Source organism: Mustela putorius, unplaced genomic scaffold (assembly GCF_011764305.1).
Source record: "Mustela putorius furo isolate JIRA1106 unplaced genomic scaffold, ASM1176430v1.1 tig00003987_pilon_pilon_pilon, whole genome shotgun sequence".
NCBI classification, from domain to species: Eukaryota; Metazoa; Chordata; class Mammalia; order Carnivora; family Mustelidae; genus Mustela; species Mustela putorius.
In genome coordinates this window covers 16,665,546-16,688,445 of record NW_025422126.1, presented here as the reverse complement: position 1 = coordinate 16,688,445, position 22,900 = coordinate 16,665,546, and the positions used below count along the sequence as shown (strand labels likewise).

The 22,900-nt window shown below is 44.7% G+C and overlaps 1 protein-coding gene and 1 long non-coding RNA gene across 5 annotated transcripts; one reads left to right on the top strand and one right to left on the bottom strand.

Moving 5' to 3' along the window:
* Positions 1–98: 98 nt before the first annotated feature.
* Positions 99–21,228, bottom strand: PRSS23 (serine protease 23). 4 transcript variants are annotated; one of them, XM_004763552.3, is made up of 3 exons: positions 21,097–21,228; positions 19,711–19,858; positions 99–3,727 (listed from the first exon to the last, which is right to left on the bottom strand). In XM_004763552.3, exon 3 carries the CDS (start codon positions 3,712–3,714, stop codon positions 2,581–2,583), a length of 1,134 nt encoding a protein of 377 aa, XP_004763609.1. In that variant the 5' UTR covers positions 3,715–3,727; positions 19,711–19,858; positions 21,097–21,228; the 3' UTR covers positions 99–2,580. The 4 variants fall into 4 exon arrangements, 3 of the variants coding, with proteins under 3 accessions (XP_004763609.1, XP_004763607.1, XP_004763603.1); XM_004763550.2 differs by lacking the exons at positions 19,711–19,858; positions 21,097–21,228 and adding exons at positions 10,209–10,259; positions 11,489–11,656; XR_006604190.1 differs by lacking the exons at positions 99–3,727; positions 19,711–19,858; positions 21,097–21,228 and adding exons at positions 9,437–9,508; positions 10,209–10,259; positions 11,489–11,673.
* Positions 3,668–9,349, top strand: LOC106006941. The gene is made up of 5 exons (XR_006604191.1): positions 3,668–3,749; positions 4,720–5,387; positions 7,961–8,068; positions 8,727–8,842; positions 9,274–9,349. It is a non-coding gene; the product is annotated as an uncharacterized LOC106006941 (long non-coding RNA).
* Positions 21,229–22,900: the final 1,672 nt, after the last annotated feature.

Genomic DNA, 22,900 nt, shown 5'->3' with positions numbered 1-22,900 from the left:
CCTGCACAATCTCCTTGTCCAGGGCTGCTACAGAGATCCCCACAATGGACTTATTAGAACACTAACTCGCTCATTGGCATTACATGAGAAAACAAGGGTTCAGTGATCAAAGGTCTTTATTGAAGTGCAGATTTTAAAACATTACCATGATTCTTTACTACAGGACTTCTTAGAGCTTTCAAAGTGCAAACAGGCAAGTGAATCCCTGCTAAGGAAAGGGAGTACCGGGAGGCAGCCCCCCCACCCCCAATGGTGGTGCCCTTTTGTTCTTTGGAGATTGTCTGGAGGGATGAATGTTTATGGCGCATACTTTTAGGAATGCCGTTCTACTAACCTTACTAGAAATACATCCCTACCATGTATAACTAATACATGTAAAACACTAATTATATTAATTTCATGAGTCCGTTCTTTTTTATTTCCAATTCAGCAACAATCAGACGCCATGCTTCCTTTTATTACCACTGAAAAGATGGACACGTTGGGTTATTTTACCATCTATGAGTTCTGTTGTACATAGCATGTGGGTATTTTTCTTGAGTAAATGACAACTCTTTGAACTCAACATTGATAGTATTTTGAAGTTTCAACTTTGCAAAATATCAAAAACAGGAAATCAGGTGCTTCACAAAAGGAGCATCTTTTTTTTCTTTTCTTTTTTTTTTTTTAAATCAGTCTTGTCTAGGTGTTCAGTGAACTTCTTTTCGCATCAATCAAGAGCAAAAATAAAACCCCCCAAATACCACACACGGGGAGGCAGACCTCTCTTCTTCCTCATGCTTGGTTCCTGCTAGATTTCAAAGCAAACTGTACTGGAACTCAGAAGAACCCCGGCCGTCTTACCTCTCTTTGTTATGCATGGTATTTCTTATGTGATTTGAAGAAAGCACTGTGGCTGTCCATTTCTTATGTCTAATCAGGATTCTTCTGAAAAGCTCAAGAAACCCAAGCCAAAAGCCACCCGGAGAAAGCTGAAGCTTCCGTGCCATATCTGAATGTCCTTGCAGAGCGTTACAGTTCAGGCTGATTATGACCTAACGTACAAGCCCAGCAGACGCCTGTCCTGTAAGCCCTTTGCTCTTCTGCTCCCCCCGCCCCCCACCCCAGACATTTAGGAAGATGTGCTCAGGCTAAGAGGCATAAAATGAGGACATAAAATAAGTCACATTCTCTTCTTTATAAACTGTGATTATCCTATGGGTAAAACATTCATACAGACGTCTGCTGGAGCAGGAATTCTGATCCACTTTGCATTCTCCCGACTTCCATCTTTACTACTGGTGTTTGATTGTTAATGTGCCTGTAGCCTCAAGTAACCCAGTAGAAGAGGCCCTTTAAAGCCAGTTGGGCAGGGGCTGGAGGGGGGGAATATCCTCTTGGTTTTTCTTAAAGCACCGTCCAAATATTTTTACTATAGTAAGTGAAGTCAAGGAGAGAAGTTTCTGAATCGCTCAAGTCCATCACTCCCTGAAAGCACACTGAAAACTCTGTAGAACAATTCTGATTCGGCTGTGGGCCTGTGCCAGGCTCCAGACAAGGGCTCAGTCCGGTGTGACCTCTGCCGTACTATGTGTCCAATGCTCTCTGGAATTTAATTCATTTGCAATCACTCCATCCAAATGATAAAACATGAGATGTGCTATATTCCGGGGGTAAAATGAATGTTTTTAGTGGAACCACAACCATTAAGCAATACACAGCTTTTTCTAATTGGGCTCTGACGATTGTCTTCTGGAAAAGAGCAAGTTCAAGGAACATCAGTAAAATCCTGTGAAGTGGAAGGCTGGGCATAAATGGTCTTGCCCTCTCTGGTGCATCACAAAGCTGACAGGGCCATAGGTTGGGTCTTCTCCAGAAGGACAGCAACAGTCTTTGGGAGGGAAACTATTTCAAAACTGCAAGCAACTTGGGATACTGACTTACTGTAAGACACAGTTTAAAAGGTGTACCAATATAGTCAACAAATTCTTTTACTTATCAAGGACTACTGTGCAAACACCTCCAAATCCAAAATATTATACCCGCCTGTCTACGAAGTATCGTGAAGTTTCCTAAGAGTTGTATGGGGAACACTGCCCTCTGGAAATGTTAACGACTAGGCATTAAAAACAACAACAACAACAAAAAAAAACCCCAAGATGAATCTCAGGAGAAAATACACATATATACACACATAAGAATTTAAGAATCTCTTATCTCCCGTATGCCACATATTTAATATAATAAACCTTTGAAACAAGTTCAGATGAAAAAAGTTCAAAGTTCTCCAAAAGTGAAAGATTAACTTACTTGCTAAATATTCCCTATTGTCCCAAACATCAGTGTGGTGTGTTTGTTTTTATTTCTATGCAAAAGTATGCCTTGAAACTCCTTAAATGATACAGGATACACAAACCAGTTTTCAAATCATAAAGCCAGGCACCTTGCAACTTTAAAAAGTTAGGTAAAAAGTATCATAACACATCACACACGCAGGCGCGCACACACACACACACACACACACACCCCAATGACAACATTTGGCATCTCCTAAAATAAGTACACGAAGACCATCAAGTGTGGCCAAGAAGGAACACTGCGTCACCCCTCCCTGCAATCCAGGTAGTTTCCTTTAATCCAATAGCATATCTGAGCATATTTGAGAGGGGTGATTCTAACGGCCACGTTGAAGTCCTGCGGAGAACCATTCATGTCTACCCACTGGTGCCCTGAAAAGATGCCAATAATTTTCCGCTCCCACTTCTGCTGCTGCCTCTTCCACATCCTCACGTAGACCCCGGAGCCGCTGGCCCCGGGCTGGGCGTCGCACTGCTGGTAGAGCAGGTCATAGGTCTCGTCTTTGACATCACAGAAGCGGTACACCAAGTTGCCGGGTCGATCATTGTCATACCCAGAGAAGTGGATCCTGCCTCCCGGCAGCTGCTTGGCTGGAGGGCTCACCCCAATCTTCATGAACTTTCTCTTGTGGGGTTTTTTGAGTTCTAGGAGGGCGTAGTCATAATCCATGCCAATGTCGTTGGCATTGCCTTTGATCCAACCCTTGGGCACATGGGTACGCTTCACCCGGATCCACTGAAACTTCATCTTCTCCGGCCCCGCAGAGCTTGAGCTGTTGGCCCCGCGACCGCCGTCTTTAAACTTGGGCTTCAGGAAGCCCACTCGAAGTTTCTGGGTCCCCTTCACATAGGTTTTCCCGTCGTGGATGCAATGGGCAGCCGTGAGGACGTGCTTCTCCGCCACCAGGGTGCCCGTGCAGCCTGTAGATAACTTCACTGATGTGGAGAAGGGGTAGTTGAGCAAGAAGTCCTTCCCGAAGATGCTGAATCTGCTGTCATAGCCATAAATCTGCCGCTTCCTCCGAGACCTTCCCGAAGACTCTTGGCCCCCACCACCGCTGAGGACATAAATGCCCACCTGCGTCTCCGTGCGGCTGCCGTTGGCATAGAGTGTCTCGTAAGACAAGTACTGCTTGGCCTCTTCGTAAGTGGGCAGTGGAGTCCCCTTATGACACTGGGGTCCGCATGAGGAGGACACATCCAATCTGGCTTCGGCCCCAAAGTCTGGCTTGCCCAGGTTGAGGGTGGACTGGGGCAACACCACGGGGAGGCGGTAAGCAGGCCAGGTGGGTTTCCAGTGGGTGCTATAAAGGCTCACCTGCCCAACAGCACAGAGCAGGAGGAGGAAAAGGAAGAGGAGCCCTGGGATCCCCGCCATGCTGAGCACCACTCTGTAGGAACAAAGATAAGCAGGTCAGGAGGGCAAGGGGCTGAGCAGCTGCTGGCTGAGGAAACAGCCCGGCAGCATGCCTGTCATTGTTTCCAAGTCTGTGAACCCTCCTCAGGAATCAGGGTGTGGAGAGGAATCCCAAGATAATGGTCTTACTTACAATCCAAGGCTGAACCCGGGAACGTTCCCGTGCTCAAATTGAGACGGGGTGTTCATTCCCTTCTACATTTCAGATGCCCCTCAGGATGGCCCAGCACCAGGTGGCGTGCACACGGTCGTTCGTCCCCAGAAGAGCTGCTCTGGGAGCCCCGGGTTCTGTGTGATGTCTGGCCTTCTTTGTGCTCGGTTCTAAACTTTTATTCTCTCCCACCTCCCTGGTCCACCTGCCCCTCTTTCCTTCTTTCTGCCGTACTCAGTACAGCCTGCGCTTGGAAAATCTTCAGTGCAACTTGCTCCTGTAAATTTCAACCACACAGCTAACTGAGGGACCAAGGCTTGGAGGAGGGATAGCTCCACAGCATGGCACACGCTGGGATTCCTATTGCTTCGAAGTGGGGAGTGACTCCAAAGAGAGCATGAGACTTTTTTCTTTTTTTGAAAATTTTAAAAAGATTTTATTTATTTATTTGACAGAGAGAAACCCAGCGAGAGAGGGAACACAAGCCAAGAGGAGTGGGAAAGGGAATAGCACGCTTCCCACTGAGCAGGGAGCCAGATGCGGGGCTCGATCCCAGGACCCAGGAATCATGACCCGAGTGGAAGGCTGACACTTAATGACTGAGCCACCCAGGAACCCCCCTTCTTCTTTTTTTTAAATTTAAAACAATCTTAACTATTATGAATTTAGTTCCAGAGTCATCAGCCTCTAGCAAACAAGATATTCCTTCGTCCTTTGGATTCTGTGGCCTGCTAACAGAATCTCTGTCAAAGATCTGAAGCTCTAACGTAGCATCAGGTATCACATTGTGAGCTTTACTGCTGGTTACTTTTCAGGTCTTTGTATCTATGTTCCTGGCTCCACTGAATGCCTTGAATTTGGCCCCTATGCTAATGCTCGCTCAACAAAGATTTATTGAGTGGATTTACTAAATGAGTACTTGTATTCATCGAAGAAGAGTGAGTGAGGGATTCGCGTAGCTACAAAAACCACATTTCTGGAACGATGCATGCTGAGTGCTAATGACAGAGATGTATGTGGATGGTGGGGCGGCTTGGGGGAAAAGGGCATGGAATCCAGGTGTGGGGAGGATCAAGAACAGGGGAGCCATTCCAGGGGAGGTGATGCTTGAGGTGGGTGGTGAAGGTGAGGAGAAGTTAGATAATCTAAGACAGGGTGAAGGGGACACTTCGAGAGAGGGGACAGGAGTACGCAAAGACACGGAGACGTGCAACCGTGCAAGTCATTTCAGAAACTGTACTTAGCTCAGCAAAGGTGGGAAAGGCGGGGGAGGGGGGCAAGAGCCATATTATGCAAGGCTGTGTACACTAACTGAAGAAGTTTAGATTTTCTCCTGAAATGTATGTTCAAAGAGCTGGATCAATCAGCCCACCAGAAAAACAGCAATGAAAAACGAGATTGGGAAGTACTCCCATAAACATTCAAGGACCAGCTGGCTCTGACTGGCTGTGGATCTTCTGCTCAGGAAAAGCTGATGTAGCAGGTAAGGGAATGTGTTCACGGTGACGTTTTCCCGAAAGGAGGACATGGAAGGGTTAGGTCTCCTAGGCTTTGGAACCTGGCAGGAGTGAGGAAGAAGCCATCTCCTTGTTCCCACTCTCTTCCTCTTGGGAGCACAGACCTGCTGGCAGCTTTTGGGTACCTTTTGCTTTCTTTTACATAGAACTGGTAAATCCCATCGATCTGATCTAGTCTAGCTGAGCATGCCAACCCACATTCCCAATATCTACACACGACATTACTAAGAGGTGTGCTTATCCGCCCCCCTTTTTGAGATCCTTTTGCTTGGCTCCTTCTCTCTGATTCCACTTCTGTTAGAGAAAACGGATAGGATTAAAAAGGAATGAGCTCCCAGAAAAGGTAATTCCTTGGCTCTTCCTGATTCTTTGAAATTGTTTCTTTCCCTTTTGCCAAACAGGAAAAGTCCCTTGGCTCTTCTGCAGGAAGGTAATACATCTGGTGGTTTCTCCAAATCCTCAAAACCCCGGGGGACCTGTGTATGTGCACATATGTGTTTGTATGTGCTTGCTGGTGGGGAGGGTAGATACCATCATGACTAAAGGCTCTAAATGGATGAGGGAGGGGATGCTAATGCTAGGAAAGCCTTCCTCCCTAATGGGGACTTCCCCGGTGGGCTAGTTGTGGTGAGGACAACCTTTTAGGAAACTTCAGGAAATGGCTCTGTGTCTGATTATTCCCATCTCCTGGCTCAGGACCCAGTCCTTAAACATACCTAGGTCCTGGACAGCCTTTTTCTCTATAAGTTGCTGTCTGGGTAACTAAATGCCCCCCACACTAGAATCCCTGCCAAGTGTGATATGTACTAGGAGGAATCCTGCATCTCCCACAAGGCTGTGTCTTGGACCCCTACACACCTTTGCCTCCTCCCTTAGATTACCGTGGAGAATGCTGATGCCTGATAACAGGGACCAGCAGATGTGTTAGGCCACATTTGACTTCAGCTTATCTAAGAAAGAAAACACAGGATCCAGAGGTCCACGCTGCCAAGTATTCCTATTCTCAAAATGTGATTCTTAAGCGAGAGAGAGAGAAAGAGAGAGAGTGGAGATGGTATTATGCTATGAGTAGTTTTTGTAAACTGTAGGTAATCTTTTTGGTGCACAAAGAACAGGGACAGGGCGGGCAGAGCATGCTCCCATGGCCCCCATCTAGAGCATGCATCCTCAAGTCTCAAACTGGAAATTTACATGTGAACTGGATGCTGGAGTACACTGCCTGAATTATCTACTGTAGCAGAATTCCTCCAGTGGCATCTCTTTATCCAAACATTGAAATAGTCCATTGGCAGGAGTGTCAGGGAAGAGAATGGCAGGAAAGAGTCTGCAGTATTTAACTAGCAACTGGGTCTTAATGAATTAACCTCCCCTTAGGCAAAATTAACTCTAATTTCACTTTCCCAAGTGCTTTGCCTCTACAGCAAACCCATTTGAGAAGTATCAGTCCTTGAAACGAGGTCACGGATTTGTTTGTTTGTTTGTTTGTTTGTTGTTGTTGTTGTTAAGGTCGGTCTTTTCAAAAAATGTTTTGGAACCAGCTCTCGAGAACATTTAGGAGAGTTAGGGGTCTGGAGAAGTGGAGACAAGTTTTTTCGTGGGCATAAGGGCTGGGCAGTCAGTTAGGGTCTCTCCCTGGCCACGGCTTCACTTGGCTTCCGAAAATACAGGACTGAATTTGTTCCTCAGAGAGAGGACAAGTGACTGTGCCAAGAACTTTTGGGAACATTTATAAATCATACAATGCTGGTAGAGGATTCTAAAGAGAGTTTTATTAGGATATTAATATTCTTTAAGAAATATCAATATCAATATTCTAGATAGAATATTATCTAACTAATACCTAACAGTCATTCAATGATATTACTAATTCAAGAGTCCTTATAACTTAAATTCTGATCATTTAGCCAGTGAAGGAGAAATTAGCCCAACTATAAGTAAAGGTCTGCTAAATCAACAGGGTAGTATCAAGATTTCACCCTTTAGGAATTAACTTTTCGGATCCCTTAAAAACAGAAACTTCCATTATTCAGAAATACCACCTGCAGGTTCCCTATATTATTGCTTAAACTGAACTCATTAACTTGTGGTAAGACCTAGTTCTGATGGTTTATATCTTGATTAAATTCTCTTTGTAACTCTGAAGGCTATAAAACTGCATTAAAAAGACTTTAATTCATATTTAGAAATTAAAGCAGACTAATGCAGGTCAAATTCTTCCAAAGTGGTTAAGTTTGTTGTTATTATTATTTTTAAAATTTTACTGAAGTATAATTATATTAGCTTGAGGTATGCAACATAATGGTTTTTTAACTGACTATAAATTGGGAGATAAAGTTGTCTGTTCTCAGGCTCCCAAATGGGTTTAAGCTGACATCTGTATTAAGGTTATGTATTTCATAAACTGCTCACCCCTTTACCAGATGTGTGTTTAGTATAGCTTAAAAATAATTCTGAGTAACAACCTGAATGGATGATCCCTTTAGTCTTTTTAGTGCTGGTCTTTTCAGACGCAGGATTTTCTAATTTTAGAATTTTCCAGGGTCACAAAAGCCCAGGGCAAGCACTCTGCTGTACACAAACAGGATCTGCACCATCATTTACTGTTTGGGAGCTACACGCACAGAATTTAGGAGGCCAGAGGCGGAGGGTAAGAGGAAAATTTATTTTGCTAATCTCTTGCCTATCTGGGAGACAAGATTTCCCTCCTCAGTTCTCCAAGGAAACAAAGGCCTCCAGCAGAGGGCGGCTTTCAAGAATGGTGTGGCAGGATGGCTGGGTGTGCAGGCTCTCAGAAAAGTGTGAGGGGGTAATCTCACCCATCAAGGCGTTTTCCCAAGGCAATCACACCCTACCCTGACTCCTTCCCCATTCATAAGACGCCAATGATAACCATGATGCTTTAAAATTAGGTTGGTGGCTTTGCATTAATTTCCCAACTCACCTGATGATAATTTCCTGAATAATTTCACAGAAGTATTGTTTCCATTTTTATAAAGTCTAAGCAAGCCTGCACTATGCCCATTTAAGTCTACTTAAAAAAAACACTCGAGGATAGAAACAGATATAATAACAACATTCATCATCTCACTGTTGGAAAGGAAACTAATGGATTCCATTACCTTGAAATTCTTGTCTTCACAAATGAGTCACCTCATCTTTATAGAGCTGTCTGAAATACGCACCCCTTAAAAAACAAAACAAACAAAAAAACCTCAAAGATTTCCAGATCTTACCTTCCAAATCTTATTTTCATTATATCTAACTCCAGATGGAAAAAACTCAGGTCTATAACATTTCATTTCTAGGAATAAGCCTTTACTGGATAAAGATTCCTCACATACATAATTATCTTGTAAAGTTCTCAACCAAAGATTCTCATGTATCACTTCACCTGAATGACAAAGCGGAATGGAAAATTAAGGTAAGCAAGTATTTTTTTTTTTAAACCATGCTTAGTAATACAGAAATGATTCCTTTTCCAACTCTGTATCTCTGACTGACAAGAGTTACACATTCCGTGCTCCAGCACTCAGCATGAGCCACTATCCTGCTGTCCACCATCTAAAAATATTTATACATTAGGAGGATGCTGCTACTTCACAAATCCACTAATAATCTAATGGCGAAGGGACTGTGCACATGGACGTACAAACCACCGCCATCTGCTTAGAGGTTTGGGCACTGACACTTCTCTGCCCCAGAACTGCAATATCTTCAACACTGCAACAACCCAGCTCTCCTCAAGAGGGCAAGTGTTTGGGAGAATGACTAACTCCTCTAGCAAACAAGTGCTGGGAGAAGAGGGGAAAAAAAATCTAATCCTCAGGACATACACTCTCTTTTGTACAACAGATGAATTCCTGTGACCACTATAAACACTAATGTCGAAACAAACAGTGGGCAAGTCTGTGGAGATAAAAGTTTTGGACACCATCTGGAAGGCTAACAAAGGGTTTTCCATGGAATCTGCGGCAGGAATACTGAACAGTGAAACCATGCTAATTCCTAAAGCAAATACCTAAAAATGAACAAAGCTCTATGAACTCTCTGGAGCCAGGCTCGGTCTCATTTTCCAGAGTCACAGAACCTGTTAAAGGAAAACAGACCTAATCACATAATGGTTTAAGAATTACAACCCGGGGGCACCTGGGTGGCTCAGTGGGTTAAAGCCTCTGTCTTCGGCTCAGGTTGTGATCCCAGGGTCTTAGGATCGAGTCCCACCCACGTTGGGCTCTCAGCTCAGCGGGGAGCCTGCTTCCCTCTCTCTTTGCCTGCCTCTCTGCCTGCTTGTGATGTCTGTCTGTCAAATAAATAAATAAAATCTTAAAAAAAAAAAAAAAGAATTATAGCCCGGACAGGAAAGAAATATAGGGCATTTACAAGCCTGGGCACCCTAAACATAATCTTGTGGTCAAACCCAAGTTTAACTTCTTCTGTATCAACTTTTAGGCAAAATGAACTACCCTAGTGAGCTTGGGACAAACCAGGTGGCAGAACAAGAACAGAGTGTACCAAACTGTCAGTGGTGAGACCTGGAGAAAGGAATTCCCCAGAGCCAGTGGGAGTTATGCATGAATAATGCCCGGTGGACTGAATCCTAAGGGATCTATGAGAAGAAAACTATGTGGGAGAACCTGAGCCTATTAGACACTGCAGACTGGGGCCAGTAATGTTCTCAGATCCAATGGGTACTGGGTATTAATACTACAAACAGAAAAGTGCACCCAAATTCACCATCTACTTGAATAAGGTATTGGTGTTAAAAAAATGAGATCCATATTAGTTACCTGGCAAGAAAGCTTCCTTTCCAGCTCAGGTACAGGAAAGCATGACAGTGACTATTTACGTGGGAAGAACACAAGTGAAACAATTTATTCGAATGCAGAAGGTCTACATATGATGAAACATATGATGAAACTTTCACAAGTAAACATAGTGGCTTTTGTAGCATTTCTCTTAAATTCCTTCCCCCATCAGGCTTCTTGAGAGACACAGTCCTAAGGTCTATTTCCAGTGCTTTTACGCACGAGGAGGATCCCGAAACAAGGGCAATAAATATCCTCACTTTAACGGGCATTAGGCTTTGGCCACGGCTAACTTCAAACTATAAAGTCCACTCCTTCCCCTAGGGCCACGTGAATGTGACTGGCATTGGCCTGTCTGCTCCGAGGAGCACACAGGGAGGGACTCCTTAAGTCCAGTTTTGGGCGCTGAGGGAAGCCAGTCCATCCCCACACTGATCCCGACCAACCTGGAGCTTTCCACCAGCCAGGGGCTGTTTCTCTTTCTGAAGCCTCTTGGGTGTCGCCCGAAGGTTAATAAAACACCCGGAATTTTATCAGCTGCTTTTTCATAAGATGTTGGAAAGCAACCCTAATTTGTATTCCGGAGGGGAATGGTGGTTTTTCCTCACCAAAATAATAATTCTCCCTCCTCTTCGAAAACATTTTTCAAACTTTTCAAACTTTTATTTAAAAGTTAACTCGTTCCACAGGCCGAACAAGAAATATTTGCTTCCAACGGTGGTGATAGTTCACAGTTTATAAGGAAGCACACGGCCATCAATAAAAGCTCCAGAGAAAAGATCCTAGTTCCTAACCTGTGCTTGCGGCATTTTCCTTGCTGGCTAAGATGTGTTCACAATCACGCGCCCAGTTAAAAATTAATGTTCAGATCATGTTGGAATACATGTATGCAAAACCCCAGGAAAGAAAGTGCTGGTGGTGGGTGGGGGGTGTGCGGGCGCGGAGGAAACGGGGGTGTTGTCATCGCTCCGCTGGAGGAGAGCTCACTGCTCCCACCCAGCATCCAAGGCAGCACCCGTCTTTCCCACCCGCGGCCGGGTGACACTGTGAATGCAGGCGCCCAGCTGCCCCTGAGTCTCCGCGGAGCTCCTTCAGGCCGCGGGCCCCAGCCCTCCAGCCCCGAGGGCGGCCGGGCGAAGTCCCCGGTGCCCCCCGCAGCCAGCAGTCACCCCACGCCGCGCGCACCGGCCCTTTGTCCCCCTGCAGTCCGCGCCGCGCTCCTCGCGAGTTCCGCGGCGTCCCGAGCCCGCGCCCGCACTCACCCGCGCCGAGCAGCCCGCAGGGGCTGCGGCTCACTGCGCCGCTCCAACAGGTGTGGGCGCCGGGAGGACGCGTGCGACTCCCATGCCTGCCCCGCGGCGCCACCGAGTGCGAGCGGGCGGGCGGGCGAGCTAGCAGCGCCGGCAGCGGGCGGGTCCGCCCCCCGCGCCTCCCGAGGCCCGCCCGCCCCGCCTCCGGCCTCGGGGAAGCCGCGCGCCCGCTGCCCCCACCCCAGCCCCCGCCCCCAGCCCGCGCCTCCGCCCCAGCCCCCGCCCCTCGCCTCGGGCGGGAGCTGGGGGCCGCCAGCTCGGGGTTCCGCCGCCGTGCGGTCCGCGCAGGTGGGTTCCCGCGGCGCGTCGGCTCTCGCGGGTCTCGGCCTCTCGGCGCCGGCCTGCGCCGCTCTTGCGGAGGGCCCGCCCGGCCGGGGAGCCCGGCGCCTTCACCCTGCCGGCCCCGCGCACCCGCGGGGCTCGACCGCAGCCTCTCGAGCGAGTCTCGGGCCTTCGCCGCCTGCACGCAGCTGCCTGCTCGCGAAGACGGAGTGCTCCCCAGGGTCGCCCCCAACCCCGCCGGTGAACGCGGGCTACACCTGGGGCACGGGGAAACTCGGCAAACTCGAGTTGGGAGAACTCTGTGCACTTGAGTTTTTAGGGGATGACCGAAGTCCTTCCCGCTTCACCCAGTTTCTCAAGTGCCTCGGAGGAACGCAAAGGTGCGTTCGGGGGGCAGGACCACCAGTGCTTTGAATCCCTTTTCGCACGCGCGGGGTGCGTGGGGCCCGGAGCACGGCAGGCCTTGGCCGCCTCGGAGTGCCGGGCGGGCTGCTGAACCCACCGCCCTGATCAGCTTTCTATAGGGGCACCAGCTGGTGGAGCCACCTCCTCGCCCAGCCGGCCTGCTTCCTTGAGTTCTCTTAGGAGTCCGCAGTGCCGGGTCTCCCCCTAGCCAGGCCGGTGACTGCGCCATTTAAGAATCTAGTGCTAGAGCTTTCCTCTTCTCTCCCAGTCCATCAGTATGTAACTAGGAACCAGCTTTATACATCAACCGTTGCGGTGAAGAAGCGGCAGAAACCACTGTTTCACAGATGGGTAACTGAAGTTTAGAGGGTTAATGACCTGCCCAGTGTACAGAGGCCACATTTTCTCCGTCAGGCCCCTTAGGGGTCCATTCTCTCATCAAAGCCCACTCTCAGAAAGGGAGGGTCTAACATACTCTTTCACACCAGGGTGTTAATGATACACCTAATGTGTTTGTGTCTGCAATTGATTTTAAATAGGAAAGCCCCAACATGTGCTATTATGTGGTGTTTCTCAGTGTGAGAGAAACCGATACCCTCCACTATTTTAAGGGCAAAATTTTTTCAAACTTCCCCAGTATTGGCTTAAATTAGTTTCTTTTATAATGTTACCTTACTATATATAAGCATTAAATCAGATACACATTTCTATTACAGCTTATGAACAATTCTGGAATAAAGCCAAAACAAATTTAAAAATCAAATATAAAAATCCCTTCCCAATACAATAACGTTAAATTAGTAATGTTTACTCAACTACTGTTAGCATCATGTGGTACTGACTACCCAGATAGGGGTACATTTGAGCTCTGGGTAGCTCTCCTGCTCTCAGTATTGACACAATTTTCTCACTTCTTTCTTCTGTTCCAGCAACCACACCTTTACTCACACCCTTTGTCATTATAATATTTGGCTTTCACTTGGCTCTAATATATATAATATATATATGTGTAATATTATATGTGTTAACTTTGTGGTTTTTTTTTTTTTTAAGATTTTTTATTCATCTGAGAGAGAGAACAGAGCAAGTGAGAAGGCAAGTGCGGAAAAAGGGGAGAGGGATAATCAGAATCCCTGCTGAGCAGGGAGCTGGACAGGACCCTGGGATCATGACCTGAGCCAAAGGCTTAACTGTGCCACCCAGGCACCTCTACACTATTCCTTTCTTAATAGTATGAGGGGTAAAGTTATAGCTCTTGACACCAAGGCGCAGCACACATAGACACTGAAATCACAAAGCAGTTCTTGGTATTAGATGGTTATCCCAACGATCCAGAATGTGTTTGTATTCAATCGATATGAAAACTACAAAGAAAAGTTAATTATGGATCTCCAAGGGATCACAGCTCCCAACTGGAAAAACATCATTAAAAGCCAAGTATTAATCGAGGAGCTGGAGTTGGAACTGGAAGGAGAGGATGAAGGGAGAGACTTCTCAACCATGCTTGAGTATCATTAGTTTTACCCGAATTCAAATATTTATTGAGCAGCTGCTACATGCTCACCATGCTGGTAGGCACCAAATTAAAGAGATGGCAGGAGGAAGCCAGTACAGCAACATAATTAAGAGTGCATCAGAGGCGTTTAAGTATGTGAGTACTATTCTGACCTCTGTCATTTATTAGCTGTGTAGCTTTTGGCTTACCCCTTCTGTTCCTCTGTTTCCTCCTCTGTGAAATGGAGACTACCTCATTGGGTTGTTTCAGGAACTGAATGAATTAATATACATACAATGCTTAGCACACCACCTGACACAGAGTAAGCCCTGAATAAATATTAGCCACAGTTACATCTGTCATATGAGAAGAACAAGCCTTAGCTCTGCTTTGGAGCGGGCTCTTTCAGCAGGACCTCAACCCACACTGACATTCATGACTCCTTTGTCCTGATAGTTTAAAAAATTACACTGTAACCAATTTGGGGAGCTAGGATGGTGAAAAATAAGATCATTATTCCCATCACTCAGAAAGAGAAACTGAGGCAGGGAAGGACCCAGGAGCATATCCCTTCTCTATCACCACTCCCATAGCTCATCTCAGGTCTGATGCTCCCTATCTAAGGAAGCTCTAACTACAGTTGATCCCCGTGAACTCGGGGCTTAAACAAGCACCACCCATTCCTGTTGTTTCCTGAGGCTGTCAAGATTGAAATGAAAGGGATACTACATGGTTCTTAGGTTATCATGGTAATTGCCACAGGAACACAAGCAACAGATCTGTAGTGTGTCTTGATCTCTAAGAGAAATAGCAGATGCCCTCCTGCTGAGCCTAGGTATTTGTCTTTATGTATTTGACACACTCCCCAGTTCCCAAAACAAAACCAGAAAAACCCAAACCCTTCCTGCTTCTAAGAACTCAGTTCAAATCCATGTTCGTAATTGTCAAATACTTTTCATGTGCATAGCAGTCCAGTTATCAAAAATGCATTCGGGGGGCGTCTGGGTGGCTCAGTGGGTAAGCCTCTGCCTTCAGCTCGGGTCATGATCTCAGGGTCCTGGGATCGAGCCCCGCTCTGAGCCCCGCTCCAGGCTCTCTGCTCAGCAGGGAGCCTGCTTCCCACTCCCTCTCTGCCTGCCTCTCTGCTTACTTGTGATCTCTCTCTCTGTCAAATAAATAAATAATCTTTTAAAAAAATGCATTCAGGGCAAGTCCCTGTGTTTCCTGAGTGCTCACTCTGTGTAAGGTGACTGTGAGAGAGAGCAAGAGGAGCAGATCTCCCTCACCTCAAGGAAGGTATGCTGTGGATATTAACAAGCAAACAACAACAACAACAACAACAAAAAATCAAATACAGGAACAAGTGAGATGCAGACTGGATCAGGCTCCAGCAAGAGAACAAGGAAGAGGGAATCATTAATTCCCACTTTGGCTTGCAAGAAGTGATGGAGTTTGAGGTAGAGCTCAAAGGCTTTAGCAAGCCTTTATCTCATTGAGAGAAGCTAATAAACTTCATCTCACTGAGTGCCTTCACTGTGTAAATGAGCGAATCAGTGGATGAATGAGGGGGCAGAACCAGCACTGGATTGTCTAAATTATAACTATTGTTTATTGAATACATACTATGTGCCACGTAGCGTGAAAGAAACTTTACTGCATGTAATCTTCAAGACAAACAGAAAAAAATAGAGATCAGGATTATCCCCATTTTGCAGGTGAGGAGACTGAGGTCCAGAGCAGATCGCTAAGACACCCACTGTGACACTACTGAGTAACACGGATGGGACTTCTGCCTGATCTGTCCCATTCTCTCATCAACTTTTCCACTCATCATGTTTTAAAAAATCTTTTTAGAAAGTTTTAACTCTTGCAGTTAAAAAATCAGTCAAAGTCATATCAACCTTTAAGGATAAACCTTGGGGTATTTAAAATAACGTTTGGAAAATGGAACCACATTTCTAATTGCTAGCATTACGTTTTGTTCTTGGTAGAAATCTTTTTTTTTTTTTCCTCCTCTGTTTATGTCCCAGTTATAAACCCTGGTCATACTGACTTCTGTGGTAGTACATTGATCTCAAAGAAAGTCAAGGTCTTCTGCAAGAGAATCAGGATTCTTCGAGGCAGCTGATAGATTCCTTTCCGGCATGTCTGAGCTTCATCAGTTCATATTCAGGCATTACATCCGCCCCCAATCACAGACACACCTTATTGGTAGGAAAAACTGAGGCTTTGCAGTACAGGGTGTCTGCTAGTTAGAATCTGGTCTCCAGTGAACTGGCCGACTCTTCTCTCATGGTGCTGTGCTGCTTCCCGGATCTGCCTTTTCTCTAGCTTACAATAAGGAGGTTGAATCAGCTGCTGATGTCGCTCCAGCTCTAAACATCCTTTGGATTCTTCCTTTTATTCCTATTGTGCAATCACTAAGTAATGTCCTGTTAAATGACCTTAGAGCAGCAGACAAGATGACTAAACGCCGGTAGGTGAGAAACCCAAGGCCATCTCTAAACCTAAACAGCTAAATACTGTTTTGAAGGCTATTTTTTCCTGAGGCTGAGCTCTGTAATCAGCTTCAACAATTTAAGTCAGTTCAAAAGTTATCAATGAGGATTATTTCTAAGGAGATACATTTACATACTTAAAAATCGTTTCCATGTGGTTTCTTTCGTGATCATGTGGCTTCTTCTGTGGTGTATAGTATGGGTCTAGAAGGTTACTGGGTTAAGTAGGGCTTTCAGCTCCATGTAGTGAGTAAAGAGAGTTTGAAAAGAGAGACAATACAGGAGATTGGCGGTGGGGTGGGGGGTACAAGTCGGGGGGCATTCTAAACCTGTCTATGTGACCTTGGGTAAATCAGCTCACTTACCAGCCTTATTTCTCATCTGTAAAAAGAGAGCCTAGATCACCTGTTCTAGCAGACTTTGGGTCTATGACACCGTAATCCTCTCAGGAGGGAGGATGTATGTATTCTGTGATCGTCGGACACACCTACCATGGGATCCTGGCGTAGCAAAGAATATGGAACTCTTGGAGTCAGATTCTCTTGGATCCAATTCAGAATTCATTTAGTCTCTGGGTGATCATGGACAAGTATATGAGTTTCTGTGCCTCATTTTTCTCATCTGTGCCCTGGGGCTAATTTAGGACTATTGTAAAGACTCAATCAGTACAAAGCACATGGTATAGGGCTCAGCACAAAATAAATTCTAAACTGAACTTACCTATTACTACTATTACTACTACTGCTACTACTATTGTGAATGTTCAATAAATGTTATAAATGTTTTAAAATTTGTTGAATGAATGAATGAGTCAATCAATCAATTATGTTGGTATAGCATCAATGCAAAAATGTTTAATGCAGGCTTTGTAAGAAGAAATGGTCTTGGGACTCCTGTTAAACAACTCTCAAGGCTTTCTGTCTTAACTCTGGTCTGTAGCAACAAAGAGATTCTTGGAACTGAATTTAGGAGTAATTATAGATTCAAATGGGAGTCAGGGTTATATTTTTTAGTCTCCTCTTCCAAGCTCCCCTGTGGTACCATCAGTTATTTATTCCACAAACATCTACTGAACCACTGATATTACCAGGTCTGTATGTTTGTCAGTGTTTTTGAGAGCAAAACCAGATTTTTTCTTTGTGATGGTGGATTTAAAATCTTGCATGGTAAAAAGATAAAACCACAATAAACTCCTATAATTAGCCGTAGTTTTTTGAAAAGCCAGCAAAAAGAACCACTTAAAAAAAATCTTTATAGCATTTAATAAAACAAATGTGTTTGTATCGCACTTAAAACTTTGTTAAAATTCCTCTTTTTGTTAAGTTTAGATTACTCATGTTAAATGTTTAGAAATATAAGCACACTCTGAATATAAATCTGGGAAGGTATAATATGCAAAAGATTAATAAAGTAGTTATAGAGTTAAATTGCCATAGTGGCACACATGGTGCCCTTTAAAAAAAAAATGGTGCACAGCAAAGAAAAGCTTTACTCTAATCCTACTTAAAAGAATATAGCAATTTAAAATTATCAGGAAGAAAAACAGGCTTTGGCACTAGCAATTTCCTGTAAACCGTGGGCACTATTCTAAACTGAAAAATTAGAAACATTTTGAAGTAACTATGTGTTTCTCATTTTCTCTGGTCCAATTCAAAAAGTCTCCAGAGGCCAGCACTGGGCTTCTCTAATGTCCTCCAACTTGACTACTGGATCTCATGAAAAAAAACAAAAGGGAAAATAAAGGGTTTTTTTTTCTTCCTTTAATTGAAGGAGAAGCAGCAGAGCCACTGGCTTTGAAATAGACATTAATAATCTTTTGATATTATCTTTAGATTTATGTAATACAATTTTCTCCCAAATCTCTGTAACGTTAAAAGGCATTGGAGGGGGGATTATTTTGTTTTTATGTTTATATTTATCCACAAATCCTGGATTTTCTCTTTTCTGTCTTATAAGGAGCAAGCTTTCATGTGGTTAAATATGGGGTCTGGATACTAAAAATCAAGGTCTTTTAAGAGTTTTCTTCTTTTTCCTCTGGCAAATGTTACTTGTCCTTCAAACTCAAATATCAACTCTTTTCTGAAGTTTTCCAGATCCTTCATTGCTGGATATGTAAATTCATCCTCTATGTTTTTATAGAATCATATTGACATATCTTAAATTGTAACTACAGCTGACCTTTAAACAACACTGGTTTGAACTGTGTGGATCCACTTATGTGCAGATTTTTTTTTCAATGAACACAGTACAGTACTGTGATACGGCACCCCATAACCCAGGCATTGCCCAAGGGTCAAGTGTACATATGTACATGTTCAACCTCAAGGGATCCCGAGCTCCCTATCAGCAGGAACTCTGCTTGTTTTTCTTTCTTGTCTCTGTGGTTTTCCTCAATAGTCTAGCAGAGAGCCTGGCTCCCAGGAGAGGCTCAACTGATTTTTATTAACAAATGATTGAATGAATTAAGAAGTGAAAATCTAATCTGCTTAAAATATCAGATCTGCCTGTCACTAAAACCAGGACACATTGTATGTACCATTTGTACCACGAGGGCTCCAGTGTTTTCCGGGATATAAGTCTGAATTTCTGTTTAATGCCCATCCACCATTCCTACCTTACAGAGAAATGTCAAGATAACAAATTTAATGTCTGCTTGACTGCTTGTTTCATTTCACAACTCATTTTATTGCTACATGATGGTGTTCTAGGTTATTTGCTCACAATTTGTAATATTCTCATTGACTTTTTTGTAGAACACTTTGGAATATGCTCTGAATTCTGGCTGCCACAGTGTGTTCTGAGTTAGTCTGCCAGGGACTCCTACAGGGTTGTAGAATCTTATTTCCCAAACTTTATTTTTTCCCACACCTCTAGAAGATGTTAGAATAGGTTGTCCATGAAAAAAAAAAAAAAGTCAAACATGCGTATTGGCCTTTCAAATGCTCTGAGAAGTCCTGAGTGGAGAAACCTGGTTAAGCTCCTTTAAATCAAAGTTATCCATTCTTATTTGACTGTGGACTCTTTTTTTTTTTTTTTTCCTCAATATGATAGAACATTCATGGAACAGTAGAATTCCCTAGGATATATTTTGAGAAACACTATCCATAAAGTTGCTCCTATTCTGGTACTAAACTACTTCTGTTCTCAAAACGTGGTTTGCGCTTTTGTTTATATTTGAAACTCTGTTCTTTATATCCACTTGTCTCATTTCCACTCATATATCAAAACTCTAACACAATGACTCATCCTCTACAAAGTACTTTTGTTGGTCTTTGATTTTTCGATAACACTTTCTACAACTTTCTTATGGCTCTTTTAATTTTATTTTTTTAAAAGATTTTATTTATTTATTTGAGAGAGAGATAGAGATAGCATGAGCAGGGACAAGAGAGAGAAGCAGGCTTCCCTCTGAGCAGGGATCCCAAGACCCTGGGAGACACTCAACCAACTGAGCCACGGACGTCCCAATTTTATTTCTTTCACTATCTGCTTACCTTTCCTCTCCCCAACACTGGCTGTTTTGGGTTTGAATCTCTGGTCTGCACTCCTTTTGCTGGATGTATCAGTTGGTCTCAGTTTGCCCCTGATTGGTTCAAATGAAGAGACTTCATGAAGCAGCTACAAGTAGAGGTGAGAACAGGGCTGAGGGAGAAAACAAGGACAGAGAGCACCCAACTTAGTAACAGGGAGATGCCATCCCGGCTGTTCAGGTGGGAGGTCGGGGAGGAAATGCTGTAGCCCCAAGGGGAGGACACGTTAGAGGGGGCCTATTGCTAGAGCTGCATGGTCCAGGGAGGCTGTAGCCGCTGCAAGGATCCGACATGGGGGAGGGATGGAGTGAGACAGAAACATCCTGACCTCTTCTCCTCCTACCCTCTGATCCCTGGAGCCTGCCAAAGTCAGCTCACAGGGGAGCCGGGCTGCGGTGTGAGCAAGGCTCAGCCTCACAGGCACGGAGCAGGGCGGCGGAGGGTACAGAATGGCCGAGAAGAGCCAACACACTGGGAAAGCCAATGTTTCCTCATTTACAAAACAGAATAGTGGCAATTCTTTCTTCACGGGATCAGAGTGAGGATTAAATTAGGAAACGTGTCAAAACAGTAACATGTTCTCTTGTGCCTGGTTCTCTGGTCCGGTTAGCTACTCAGCATTATTATTATTTATTCCAATAGCTCTATGGATAGCGACTAGTATAAAAGCTAGTTGAGGAAGATAGCCCATGTTGGTTACTTTGTACCCCTTACACATCCAGAACCAAACCCCATTTAATATAACAAGGCTCCAAATGGATGGTATTGTACAGGTGACAGGGAGCCCTTTTGAATGGAGGAGACAAGAGGGAAGCTAGTTGGGCTGTTCTGAGTGACATCATCTGGCAATCTGACCTTGAAAACTGGCAACAAAAAGCTAAACTTGAGACTTATTTTTTGTTTTTGGCCAGTTGTTTGGCATTTCTTAGACACCGTCTGCAGCCTCTGGGTTTCCTTCCCCTCAACAGAAAAGAGAGTTATTATACACCAAGCCAGCACCCCTGGACCAGCCGTCCACAGCCATGCCTGGGAATGGTAGGGATTTCCCACGTTTTGAGAACAAAGTCAGGATGGCCAGCCCCAAGGTAAAGCAGAAGGGTTTGTGTCTAGAGAGAGCCCCAGTTTGCTTCCTGTTCTCAGATCGGTAACCTGTTTTATTTCAAACACAGGATCACCTGGCTCCTGCGGCCCTTGGTACACAGATTAGGAAAACCACAAGAATAGCTGCCCTTGTTCTTTTCACTTCAAAGCCTGCAGAAGGCTGTGAAGGGCTCGCTCTCTGCCTGAACCGGGGAGGCCAATTCCAGAGAAAGCCTTTCATACGAGCCTGGGGTGGGGTGGGGAACTTACCCACAGGAAGGCAAGTGGATGTCAGAGCCAGTGGCCACACAGGTGCCCTCTGCCTCGGCTGGTGCTCTTGGAGGAAGTGCAAGTTCAGAGCCTCTCCAGAGCCTGTCGTCCTGACAGAGCAATGAAGGTCACGCTGGGAGGAGAGTCCCGTACTGACACCAGCAGCTGCAGGTAGGGACTTCCTTCAAGGAGGAGTGACTTTTTATCCGGGTTTCCGGTAGACTAAAATTAGTGAGAAGAACACTCAGCCCCTAGATCCCGTGGCATCCGTAAGTAGTAGTTCACGGTATCGTCCCTGTGCCTGAAAAATCAAGACATGAACCAACACTATTAATAAGCGGCTCGGAAGTCACCATGTCCCTGAACCTCACATTCTCCTCGCGGACCTGAGCGTGGGACCTTGGGCTTTTCCTAGGGCACACAGATGTTTTGTCTCTTCACTGAAGGCTGGCAGAGGCCCTAATTGGACAACTGTGTAAAGTCAGAGCAAGGACAGATTCTCCGGATAAGTGGGACCACTTCATCAAACAGAGGGATCTTAGGTAACAGGTTTGGGGATTCTGCTGCCAATAAAAATTAGCTCTTACCACGCCACGTGGCACCAGTCATTCCAAGATGTGCAATATTTTTTTGTTTTAATGTTAAAATGAAAAAGGCACTCGGCTCTAATCCGGGAAGACCCGGGAAGGCCCAGCCCATCCTAAACTACTGTGATCTCACAGTTGTATAAATAGCATATTGGTAAAGTAAGGGGACTCTAGCTACCTTTCTGTTCAGGACAAGAGATGGCAAGGTCTCTCCCTCTTTCTCTTTTTCTAACAGTGCAAGAAAATGAAACTATTAAATCCTTAAAACCTTTTCTGCAGGAAATTTAAAAACAAATAAATGACAAGTCTTTGATTTGTTAGACTACTCTTTGAAGAGTTGATTGCTGACTTCAAGGCAAATTCCGATGTTGGTAGCAGCCCCCTGACCTCAGCTCCAATAGTGAGTTTATCATCGACGCTTTCATCCCCTGCCCAATGATCTCAAAGCTTCAGGGAAATGAGGTTCACTCAGAGGTTGGGTTTTCTTGATCTAAGCTTGATAGGAATCAACCTTTGTACTTACTCTAATGCCTGCCCAACTAGAGAAGAAAGGAGGAGTGAACCCATAAAGTTGTTTTGTGTAAAATTATGGTTTAAAAAATATTTTTCGGGAGGCACCTTGGTAGCTCAGTCAGTTGAGTTTTCAAGTCTTGATTTTGGCTCAGGTCATGATCTCGGGGTCGTGAGATCAAGCCCCACATTGAGTGTGGAGCCTGCTTAAGATTTTCTTCTCTTCTTCTCCCTCTGTTCACTCTCCCTCTCTCTAAAAATATGTGTGTGATGTGTGTGTGTGTGTATGTATATATATATATATCCCGCCCCCCAGGAGGGCACCTAAGTGGCTCAGTTGGTTAAACATCTGATTCTTGACATCTTAAAGTGGTGAGATTGATTCACGTGTCAGGCTCCACATTGGGCTTATGGCGCTGGTATGGCTAGAGTTCATCTTAACAGTAATGGCTATTTGTTATCTACCATGCACCAGACTTCCCACTACCTATTGCCTCAGACTAAATAACCCTCAAGTTACAAATAGTTAAGTAATATTCCTAGTTTAAACCCAGGGCTCTCTACCCCAAATCTATATATCATGAAGTTTCCCATATTGTTTGTGTTGGGATGATTTCAGGTGCAAGTAATGGGAAACCCTGACTCATCCTGGTTTAAAAGATAAGGAGACTGATTATCTCACATATCAAGAAGGTCTAGCATAGGGT

Coding starts and splice junctions, on each gene's coding strand:
- PRSS23 (XM_004763552.3), bottom strand. CDS start 3,714: ATGGCGGGGATCCCAGGGCTCCTCTTCCTTTTCCTCCTCCTGCTCTGT.